Below are 11,782 nucleotides of genomic sequence, written 5' to 3'. Positions count from 1 at the left end.
TTGAACTGTTCCGTACACAGGAAAACCGGTTGAGCTATTCCAAAGATGTGAAGACCCGGAGACCCCCTTCTCACCCTTAGAAGGGGTTCAAGGGATGTACTTGATCACTGACTCTTTTTCCTGATGTTACCTACACCCCTTGTTTTACTCAAGATGATTGATGGTGATGACATCCAATTACAACTTGTTCTTTCTTGTTTGGGATTTTGAGAGGGTGGGTTTCTTCTTCTCCCTAACAGATTACAGAGTAACAAACCTGCAGCGCTTCTCAGGAGGTACTGAGATATCAGGAGACCAAAGTCGGCTTCACACCCTTCTTCCCTCCCCTTAGCTATAACTTAGACATATGATTGCTCCTTAATAGACCTGCCTAAGACTTGGTGTCCCATGCCTTCCTAGTGACAGATGACCAAGGCCACAAAGTCACAGAGAAAGGAAGCACTGGAACATGCAACATGGCTGAGACTCTGCTATTCAGCACTGACCAAGGGTCCTCTGCACACCAAGGTCACACAGCTGAGAAGGATAACAGAGAAAGTATAATTTGGGGTTAAAGGATGGCATGAAAAGGGGAGGAAAAGAGGAAGTGATGGAGATTGTGGGAAGGAGTAGACTAGAGAGCAGGCCCCTCTTTACAGGCCCTTCTCATTTCTCTGCAGTCCACCTCTCCTTCAGTACCTGGCCTGGGCAAGGCTTTTCACACCACTGGCCAGGCCAACTTTGTCTTTCAAATTGTTAGGGTCCCCCATTAGTGCCCGAGGGAAAGGGCCAGAGCTTCTGCAGATGTCAGTCTTAGGGAAAGGGGCAGATTTAAGAGTTGCTCAAGCTTCTAAGCTGTTGCCTGTTCCAGTGCAGCACTCTTCACCTGTGGTTGTAGGGAGCCAGTAGGCTCCTGGCCTCTTCTCAGCTCTGAGAGATTACAGATAATAGACTGTGAGCACTGTTTCCTATCCCGCCCCCTTTCCCACTTCCCAGTGCCAGGCAGGGAAAGGTATTACCATGGTCCAGTAAAGTGCTGAGTAAATCATCTCCCTCCTAAGCCTTCTTTGTGTACCCTCTTGGCACTCTGCAGACTTAACCAATGAGGTCCCAAATATGAAGCACCGTCCCTGTTGCTCTCTCTCCTCACAAAACTCCTCCCAACAGCCACCCAGGTTTTATTTCAGGAGCTTATTTCACATTCTGCCCTTTGGGAGTCCATGCTCCTTTCACTTCAGCCCTGTGTTAACTTGCTCCATTCCGGACCTCAATTCTAGTCCAACGTTGAACTGACATCATACACTTATCCCCATCCAGCCTATACGTAGACCCTCATTGCTTGGTCCACATAGGCCTCATTCTGCACCCCTGTTCCATTGCGTAGCTGGCTTTGCAGCCCTGACACGTTTGCATAAATAGAGTCCTATAACCCCTACCCTGCATGGGCCTTCACAAGATCCTGAACTCTTCACAAAAGCAAAGTGCATCCTTTTCATCCAACTCAAAATAATATGTTAAGCCTCTCAGGCAGAGTTCCCTATGTTCCCAAGAGGCCACTGATCCCTATTTCATAGCCCTGATCACCCTGAGCTGTACCTATCTATGTCTATCTATGTCTCCCCCTCAGAGAATAAGCACTCTCGGATCAGAGGGCCTGTCTGCAGCTCCTCCCTGGGAGCTCAGAATAAATGACTGAGTAAAATACATTCTGTCTGATTCCTTAGGAATTGTTTTTTTCCTCCTGTGTTAACACACTCCAATGCTGCCCCTCTGCTCATCAAAATATGAACTGTCTGACCTCAAACCATTTTTTCTAAGACAATCTCTGTCACCCAGGCTGGAGTACAGTGCCACAGTCATGGCTCACTGCAGCCTCAACCTCCCAGGCTCAAGTGACTCTCCAGCCTCAACCTCCTGAGTAGCTGTGACTACAAGCATACACCTCCATGTGAGGCTAATTTTTATTTTTGTAGAGACAGTGTCTCACTATGTTGCCCAGGCTGGTCTTGAATGTCTGAGCTCAAGCGATCCTCCTGCCTCAGCCTCCCAAAGTGCTGGGATTAGAGTTGTTTTGTTTGTGTGTGTGTATTTTTGTTTCTTGTTGTTATATTAGGATTAGAGTTGTGAGCCACCATACCCAACCAAAAAAAAAAAAAAAAAAAAAACTTTATTAAAAACAACGGAGGCCAGATGCCTTACTAACTGAAAGAAGCCAATCCAAATGTATGATTCCAAATATATGACGTTCTGGAAACAGGCAACATTGTGATGACAATAAAATGATAAAATGATAATTGGTTGGAGGGATGGAGGGATGAAGGGATTAGTGGCTCACACCTCTAATCGCAGAACTTTGGAAGGCCAGAGTGGGAGGATTGCTTGAGCTCAGGAGTTCGAGACCAGCGTGGGCAACGTGGCAAAACCCCTCTCTGCAAAAAATACAAAACTTAGCCAGGCATGGTGGCGTGCACCTGTGGTCCCAGCTACTCAGGAGGCTGAGGTGGGAGAACAGCTTGAGCCCAGGAGGTCGAGGATGCAGTGAGCCATGATTACACCACCACACTCCAGCCTGGGTGACAGAGCAAGACTGTCTCATACATACGTGTGTGTGTATATATGTAACAACACATATACACACACACATATACCTACGTGTGTGTATATATATAGTATATATGTTCATAGCAAAATTTAGTGGAAAGTACAGAATTTCCATATTCCCCATGTCGACACACAGGGATGGCCTCCCTTTCTATCAACATTCCACACCAGAGTGGTACCTTTGCTACAATCAAGGAACACAATATTATCACCCAAAGTCCGCAGTTTACATCAGTGTTCACTCTTGTTGTATGTTTTGCAAGTTTTGGCATATATGTAATGACACGTATCCACCATTACAGTTTCATACAGAATAGTTTCATTGCCCTAAACAACACCCATTCATCCCTCCAACCCTCCAACCCAACAACCAATTATCATTTTATCATTTTATTGTCATCACAATTTTGCCTGTTTCCAGAACATCATATATTTGGAATCATACATTTGGATTGGCTTCTTTCAGTTAGTAAGGCATTTGAGGTTCCACCATATCTTTTTTTTGGCAGGGTGGTGGGGAGGGGGAGGCGGACAGTGTCCTGCTCTGGAGTGCAGTAGCGCTGGAGTACAGTGTACTTGGCTCACTGCAACCTCTGCCTCCCAGGTTCAAGCAATTCTCGTGCTTCATCTTCCTGAGTAGCTGGGATTTCAGGCGTGCACCACCACACCCAGCTAATTTTTGTATTTTTTTAGTAGAGACGGGATTTCATCATGTTGACCAAGATGGTCTCTAACTCCTGACCTCAAGTGATCTGCCCACCTTGGCCTCCCAAATCCACCATATCATTTCATGGCTTAATACCTTCTTTTTTTTCTTTTTTTTGAAATGGAGTCTCACTCTGTCACCCAGGCTGCAGTGCCGTGGCGTGATCTCAGCTCACTGCAACCTCCGCCTCCCAGATTTAAGCGATTCTTCTGCCTCAGTCTCTGGAGTAGCTGGGACTGCAGGCACAGGCCGCCACGCCTGGCTAATTTTTTGTATTTTAATGGAGACAGGGCTTCACCGTGTCACCCAGGCTGTTCAAGAACTCATAAGCTCAGGCAATCCGCCCGTCTCAGTCTCCCAAAGTGCTGGGATTACAGGCGTAAACCACTGCTCCTGACCAGCTCATTTCTTTTTAGTGCTGAATGATATCCCACTGTTTGTAGGTACTCAACCCATTTTTAAAACTGTGTTTAAAGAGTTTATTGAGGCCGGGTGCAGTGGCTCACACCTGTAATCCCAGCACTTTGAGAGGCCAAGGTGGGCGGATCACAAGGTCAGGAGATCAAGACCATCCTGGCTAACACGGTGAAACCCCATCTCTACTAAAAATACAAAAAATTAACCGGGCATGGTGGCAGGCGCCTGTGGTGCCAGCTACTAGGGAGGCTGAGGCAGGAGAATGGCATGAAACCAGGAGGCAGAGCTTGCAGTGAGCTGAGATCACACCACTGCACTCCAGCCTGGGCGACAGAGCGAGACTCTGTCTCAAAAAAAAAAAAAGTTTATTGAAAGAGCTTGAGCATCTTCAGTTGTGGCTTCAAATTTGAGCTCAGGCTTTAACCTTATGTGACTCTGGACAAATGACTTGACTCTAAGGCTCAGTTGACTGGTCTATAACCACCTCACAGAGTTGTCAAATTATGAACCTGTAAAAACTAACGTACAAAAATTAACACCAGGGACACAGTGCTGAGAAACTGTGTTCTCTAAAATCACAGACTGCCAGAATTTTGCTCTTTAAAATCATAACAATAGTGAGAATGGGACATCTCATTCTTACCTGGAAAGTCTAAGTCACTTTGACACAGAGAAGCAATCATGATCTCTAACTCGGATGACAGCTTCAGAGAAGTGGTTTTTGGAAACAACATTGTATATTTATCTAAACTTTCTAATGTCCAAGGAAACAGAATCCTGGGTCTGCTCCTAGCCTAGGCATGATGTTAGCTCCATTGCATAAATACATGCCTGCTTTGCCTTATGTCCATCAAAACTCTGCTTTATATAAATTTTACCTAAGCCTCACTCCTCCCAAAATCCTGTATTCACCGTCTCTTCCCTTGGTCAGGCACGCCAGAGTTCTTCTGGAGAGCTTTAAAAAAAAAAAAAAATTAAATTTAATGAAATGACTCAAATGAATTATGTGTAAATGATTCAGAACTGACATTAGAAATTATTAAAAGTGGGGACCAGGCACGGTGGCTCACACCTGTCATCCCAGCACTTTGGGAGGCCAATGCAGGTGGATCACCTGAGGTCAGGAGTTCGAGACCAGCCTGGCCAACATGATGAAAAACAGTCTCTATAAAAATACAAAAAATAGCCAGGTGTGGTGGCAGGCACCTGTAATCCCAGCTAGTTGGGAGCCTGAGACCAGAGAATCGCTTGAACCTGGGAGGCGGAGGTTGCAGTGAACCAAGATCACATCATTGTACTCTGACCTGGGCGACAGAGCAAGACGCCATCTCCAAAAAAAATTAAATAATAATTAATTAATTAAATTATGGCCGGGCGCGGTGGCTCAAGCCTGTAATCCCAGCACTTTGGGAGGCCAAGACGCGCGGATCACGAGGTCAGGAGATCGAGACCATCCTGGCTAACACAGTGAAACCTCGTCTCTACTAAAAAATACAAAAAACTAGCCGGGCGAGGTGGCGGGCGCCTGTGGTCCCAGCTACTCGGGAGGCTGAGGCAGGAGAATGGCGTAAACCCGGGAGGCGGAGCTTGCAGTGAGCTGAGATCTGGCCACTGCACTCCAGCCTGGGCGATAGAGCGAGACTCCGTCTCAAAACAAAAAAAAAATTAATTAAATTATAAAAAGTGAATATAAATTACCCAAGTACATGGAGATTTCCAGTTAGACATGCATATATTACCCACTTTGAATACATATGCAAATGCGTTTGTGCTAGTTCTGGAAAAATAATTGAGATAATGAAAATATTTTCTCAGGTTTTAGAAACAGTATGTGATAGGTTTCAACAATAGTCTACATGAATGTAAAACTCTGATTTAAATATATGATCTTATGCTAGAAGCATGGTTGGTTTTAATTTTTCTAATAGATATGATTATTGGCTTATTAATAATTAACACATTTTGCAGCCACAGTATCAGTGTGGGGGAAAATTCTAATATTTGCTCTGATGTTTTAAATTCTCAAAGTCTTTCCAACATAAGAAAATAGCTACACACATTTCAGTGTTTCCTTCGTGCAACAAGTTAACATAATTTTATTGGACTACATGTTATTTATTTGTTGGGCCTTGTAAGGATTAAATGAGATAATGCATGTAGCACTACACCCACATGATAAATGTCCCAATAATATGTACCTGTGCCTGGCACTGAGCAGGCACTCAAAAAATATTTGTTAGAGCATTGTGATGCGCCATGAATCAGAGCAGCGACTTTAAATGCGCAAATGGGGATCTCCCTCTTTTTTTTTTTTAATGGTGAGACAAGCCCTCAGAGGGCAAATGGACCACCTAAAGCTACACAGGTCAGCAGGGCAGGTAAATCTAAATTGCCAAAGTAAGACTGAGGGCTGAGCGAACAGACTCCGACACTAGAAGGCACAGCTGAACTAACTTCTGCTAGGGTCCCGCCTCTGCCGCTTTGTCCCGCCCTTACCTGCTCCCCGCCTCCAGAGCCTCATTCCCCTTTCGCTCGCCTCCGCGGTGCTGAAGTAACTTCCGCCCTGAGAAGGGTGGGGCTTCCCTCTCCCGCTCTCGCGACTCCTGGCGGTGAAGGACAGAAGATGACAGCCACATTTCTTCCTCGCCCTTTCCCTAGGTGCCTTGTCAGAGTTCCGCCCTTACTACTCCCACTTCCGTCCAGGGACCAGCCACTTCCGCCCGGAAAAGGGGTTGTTCCGCTGGAGGCGCCAGCTGTGGCCCACCCAACCTGCCCCGTATTTTCGCCTTCATAGTCTTCTCCACCATTGTTCCTTCCAGCCACGAATGACGCAAACGAAGCCAAGTTCCCCCACCTCCGAACAGGAGCTCTCTATCCTCTCTCTTCTACACTCGTGGAGTAAGAAAGGCAGGAAGAAACCCAGGCCTCCACGCCCGACCCCTTGGCCCTCCCCTTTACCTCTCCACCCCTAACTACACACCGTCCCCTCTAGGCGGGGACGAATCCACATTCGCCCGGAGAGAGGCGGGGCCTCAACTTCTACTCTCACCACCCCTGCTCTCTCGAGCTTTCGGAACTCTCGCGAGATCCGACGCCCGACTTGTGCGCCCGGGAAACCCCGTCGCTCCCTTTCCCCTGGCTGGCAGCGCGGAGGCCGCACGGTAAGCTGGTGCTCCGAGTTGGACCGGGTGCGAGGCTTCGGGGCCGGACGCCGCAGTCTCAGAGCGCTTGCCTGAGGGCCTGGAGGCGCCCGGCGCGGGCCCGTCCCGCCCCCTGGAGCCGCGGCCACGTGCGAGCGGCAGGCCCGGACATGCCCGGTCAGCGCCGTCCGGGAACCGAGCGTGGGCCCTGGGGGGCAGCGGCGGGGTGCGTGGGGCGTGCGGAGTCCCGGGGCTGGAGAGTGGGTTCGCGCAGGATCCTCACACGCGGGGGCCGGGCTTTGTTAGTGCGATCCAGAGAGGCCGTGGGCGTCGGTGAGCTCCTTCGGACCCGCAGGAGCCGGGGCCCGGCATTGAAGGGGCTGTGGGAAGTAACGGGGGTACCCCGGTTTAGGATGCCTTGGAGCGAAAGGAGTGAGGTGGGGTCCGGGTCTTTGGCAGTCGTCTCCGCCAGGCTTGTGTTCACATGCTTGACCTTCTCCCGCAGATGCCTGGAGTTACTGTAAAAGACGTGAACCAGCAGGAGTTCGTCAGAGCTCTGGCAGCCTTCCTCAAAAAGTGAGTTTGGGGATTGAGGTTCAAAGCGGGTGGAGGCTATCGCCTTGGCCTGCCCGTCGGGCCCCAGTGTTTGCCGGTCCTGGCAGGGGAGGCTTGTTTGGGGCCTCCGTGGCTCGTTTCAGTATCAGGCCTGGCTTGTGTTCCGGTTCCAGCCTCTCTCTGTACTCTGGGCACACCATAGTTGTGTTGAGGGGAGGGCGTTTGGGATATGGGGTAGTTTGTGGAGATGACTGAATCGTGCTTTTCTCGCTGTTTTGGTCTTAGGTCCGGGAAGCTGAAAGTCCCCGAATGGGTGGACACCGTCAAGCTAGCCAAGCACAAAGAGCTTGCTCCCTACGATGAGAACTGGTTCTACACACGAGCTGGTGAGGAACTTGGGTCTTTGGCTGGAGAGTAGGGAGCTGGGTGACCCCTAGCACAAACCATACTTCCCTGTCTCTTCTGTTCTTTCCTGCCCCAGGAGGGAGAGAAACCCTTGGTTGGGTCGTCACTTGTTTTGTGTGATATGACATTCAGTAACTTGATGACTCCAAGTTTTTATTACATTCTAAGAGCTTTGTTAGAGGAGGACTTGTGGCTTTGAGCTTCAGGGAAATCCAGAGACAGATGAGTGTTCATATTTTGCTTACAGATGGTTTAATTCTTACTATATACATGGAGCCAGATTCCCTGGGTGTGGGTCTGTCTTTTACATCTGGCTGTGTGACCTCTGGCAGGTTGGTTAACCTGCCTGTGCCTCCACTTTCTCATCCCCAAAATGGGACTAATTATTGTACCAGTATGAGAGTATTGCGAGGATTGAATGAATTTAAAGCAGAGTGTTTAGAACGTGTCTGTTGCGTAGCAGTTATTCAGGAAAAAGTCATTTATCTTTACTATTGCTCAGATGATTAAGTTAGCCTTCTCCATGTCTCGAACAGGTTGTTTCTAACTAAATGGTTGGAGATCTGGCCAGGTCAGTCTTCGCTTTAAATCCTGACTTCTGACCTTATGGACACCCTGTGACCTCGTGCCAGCCCCGTCTCTTTTCGATCTTCCAATAATAACACTAGTCTTTTGACTAGTGTTAGTTCTCACGTGTCTTGACATTTCAGTACTCACTAAATCTTAACTCTCAGGAAGACCCAACAGGGTGAGCGGTGGTAGTGCTGTGTTATGTCAAGGTGACAGCTTCAGTGCAGACTTCCACTGAGGGGCCTCCACCTCTCCAATCTTAAACCCCTTTCTGTGAAGTAGGGGCTCCATTCTGACCACGGCTTGTCTGCAGATAGGTGGAAGCAGAGTTTGGAAGCAGGAGTAGGTGAGAAGCAGGGTTTGGAAGTCCTCAATGACCCTGAAGAGTTGGCCTTGGTACAGGTTGCTTGGCCCTTCAGAATATGAAGCATTTTGTAGATTAATGGTACACTTGTGCCTCAAGTGGCCATGCAGCCCACTCTTTCAGGCTATGGAGTGGGCACAGAGGACCAGCATAACTCAGCCACGGTCTCTGAGTACTGAAAGATGAACTTGCTGAGGTGGGTAGGGTTGCTGGCATATCACCTACCCACCGTTCTTTTTAGACAGAAAATGGGGCTGATGAAGAGAAGCTGACTTTCCTGGGCGCACAGCAGTGACAAGGCCTGGAAGAGACATATCCCTTCCGCCTGTCCCCCGTATCCTGCTTTGGCAGTGCCTCAAGGGTCAGTAGGTCAAAGCAGCTTTGGATCTAGGATTAGGAAAAATAATCTCCTAGCCTTTCTCATTTGCTGGGATGAAGACACATTCTGCACATACCAAATACCTCCAAAGTAGGACTGTATGTCTTTTGTGCTTTTTTTTTTTTTTAACCTGGGGAGGGATTAAGACCTTGGATAATAAACATAGTTGCATCTGCTGGTCATGGTAGAGTTGCTGTGGTCCCTTGCAGCCCACAGTGGCCCTGCCTGGAAACTTCAGGCAGGATGTGCATCTTCTGCCTGCCTACTGGTCTCTGTTACTTGGAGTACCCCAAAGGCCCCTTTTTCACCTCACTTGCCCAAGCTGTCCTAGCAGCATAGGATGGTTGTGTGGTAGACCAGAGGCTTATCGTGTTTATTTTTGTTGGGATATAGCCACCCCCGTGTATTTACTACATACACAAGGGTAGAATTGTAGTTGTGGCAGAAGCTGTAGCTTACAAAGCCTGAAATATTTCCTACCTGACCCTTTATTATTTATTTTCAGGGACAGGGTCTAGCCCTGTCACCCAGGTTGGAGTGCAGTGGCACAATTATAGCTCACTGCAGCCTCCTGGGCTCAAGTGATCCTCCTGCCCCACCCTCCTAAGTAGCTGGGACTATAGGTGCCTACCAGTCACCATGCCTAGCTAATTTTTTTTATTTGTAGAGATGGAGTCTCAGTATGTTGAACTCCCAAGCTCAAGTAGTTCTCCCGCCTCAGCCTCCCAAAGCACTGGGATGACAGGCAAAGTTTACCAGCCTCTATTCTAGAGTTTAACATGTTCCACCCAGTTGGGCAGTCAGCTTATACTAGTCATGTGAGTGATCTGTTTTACCAAAGAGGAAGGTGAGGTGCAGACAGGCAAAGTGACTTGCTGCAAGTCACCCTGGGAGGGCTTGGCAGGGCAGCTCTGTCCAAAACTGGGTTCCCTGCTATATTCCCTTTTTTCCTACTCACAGAGTCTGGCTCCCTCAGATTTGAGGCTAAAGTGTGCTAAAGCTGTGGCCCTGCTGAGCAGGGCCAAATTGTGTAGACCTGTAGGAATGAGTGTGAGGTAGACAGGTCTTAATCCTGGGGTTTGGGGGTAAAGAGGCCCATGGCAGAAGATGGGGCCCTCCTGAGGGTGGTCTGGAAATGGAGCAGAGCTGTAGAGGCAGGGCAAGGTAGAGGAAGAACTGCAAAGACTTCTCTCACTGGACGTTCAAGGGATGGCCGCCATGGGTCTTTATGAAGGGGGTGGTGCAGTGTAGCCCTGGGACAGCCTTTTTTTTTTTTTTTTTTTTTTTTTGAGAGAGTGTCTTTTGCTCTGTCACCAGACTAGAGTACAGTGGCGCCGTCTCGACTCACGGCAACCTCTGCCTCCCAGGTTCAAGCAATTCTCCTGCCTCAGCCTCCTAAGTAGCTGGGACTACAGGTCCCCGCCACCACACCCAACTAATTTTTGTATTTTTATTAGAGGCGGGGTTTCACCATGTTGGCCAGAATGCTCTTGATCTCTTGACCTTGTGATCTGCCTGCCTTAGCCTCCCAAAGTGTTGGGATTACAGGCATGAGCTCCCACGTCTGGCTGGACAAGCCTCTTGCTGTCTTAATTCTCTGAAGGACTTGCTGAAGATGGAGACATTTGGTGTCCTGGTGTGCGTCTGAGAGCAGCCACTGAATTGGGATGCCTGAAAATATTTCTTGTAGGTTGGAGGCTGGTCCATCTCTGGCTCCTGCATGGGGCTGGGCACCCACTTGTGCTGTGATAGTAGAAATAATGAGATCTGGGAGGCGTCGCAGAAGTGAGTTAAGAGATGAATCAAGGTCAGGAAAGTGGTTTCTTAACAAGTTCAGCAGAGAAGGGTCAGCTGGACTGTGCTGGGGAAGGAGTTCTTCCCTGCCTTCAACTCAGTAGGTTGGGATGGGACCACGGTCTGGACTTTGCTGAGCTGTGATGACTCCTGAGAAGCTGTGCTTGGTGGTCGCCCTATGCTCAAGTCCAGAGGGACCCTCTCTCTTGGTCTAGCAGGAACACAGCTGCTCTCCCTTGACCGTGAACTCACAGTAGAGTGGAGAGGGGCGACCTCCTTTACAGTTCCAGGTGGGGGGTGATTCCTGGACAGGGGTTCCTAAGAGGAGTGGGTTGCCATCCCAAGAATGCACACTGCAGAGGAGCAGAAGGCCTCTAGTGTGAAGGAACTGGAGGAGAACCCATTTGTGACAGCACCTTGCTCACAATTGGCCCTCATGAGTTCCAGCTAGGGTGGCCTGGATTTGTGCAGCTCCACTTCAAAAGGTGGTGCTGGAACCTGGGTCTCTAGGGGTTGAGGAAAAAGGTCAGTGTTTTAATAGAATGCAGCATTTCAACTCTTACATTTTCCAATTTGTGAAATTAATAACCCTTCCTCTCCCTTCTAGTGGGTCAGAAAAAAATAATTAGCATGAACTGGGATAGCAAGGGAGGAGCTTGTACTATCTGACCAAGGTTTTATACAGCCTTAAGAAAAATTTAATCCTCCATTAAAGAACCTGGGAGGCCGAGGCAGGCAGAGCACTTGAGGTCAGGAGATCAAGACCCTCCTGGACAACATGGTGAAAGCCCACCATCTCTGCTAAAAATACAAAATTTAGCCGGGCGTGGTGGCAGGTGCCTGTAGCCCCAGCTACTCGGAAGGCTGAGACA

At 48.7% G+C, this 11,782-nt stretch overlaps 1 protein-coding gene across 4 annotated transcripts in view; it reads left to right on the top strand.

Annotated features, from left to right (window-relative positions):
- Window positions 1-6,484: 6,484 nt before the first annotated feature.
- The window catches only part of RPS19 (ribosomal protein S19), an 11,255-nt gene continuing 5,957 nt past the window's right edge, over window positions 6,485-11,782 (top strand). The window contains exons 1-3 of one of the 4 annotated variants that reach the window (XM_023229358.2): window positions 6,485-6,864; window positions 7,349-7,419; window positions 7,684-7,784. In XM_023229358.2, coding sequence (XP_023085126.1) covers window positions 7,349-7,419; window positions 7,684-7,784 — 172 coding nt within the window. In that variant the 5' untranslated portion in view covers window positions 6,485-6,864. Of the gene's footprint in view, window positions 7,021-7,348; window positions 7,420-7,683; window positions 7,785-11,782 lie in introns of all 4 variants that reach the window. The other 3 variants (XM_023229356.2, XM_023229359.2, XM_023229357.3) reach the window with 3 other exon arrangements.

This window comes from Piliocolobus tephrosceles, chromosome 21 (genome assembly GCF_002776525.5).
Source record: "Piliocolobus tephrosceles isolate RC106 chromosome 21, ASM277652v3, whole genome shotgun sequence".
NCBI lineage: Eukaryota > Metazoa > Chordata > Mammalia > Primates > Cercopithecidae > Piliocolobus > Piliocolobus tephrosceles.
Note: the sequence above shows the minus strand (reverse complement) of the source record. Positions and strands in the feature narration are given on the sequence as shown.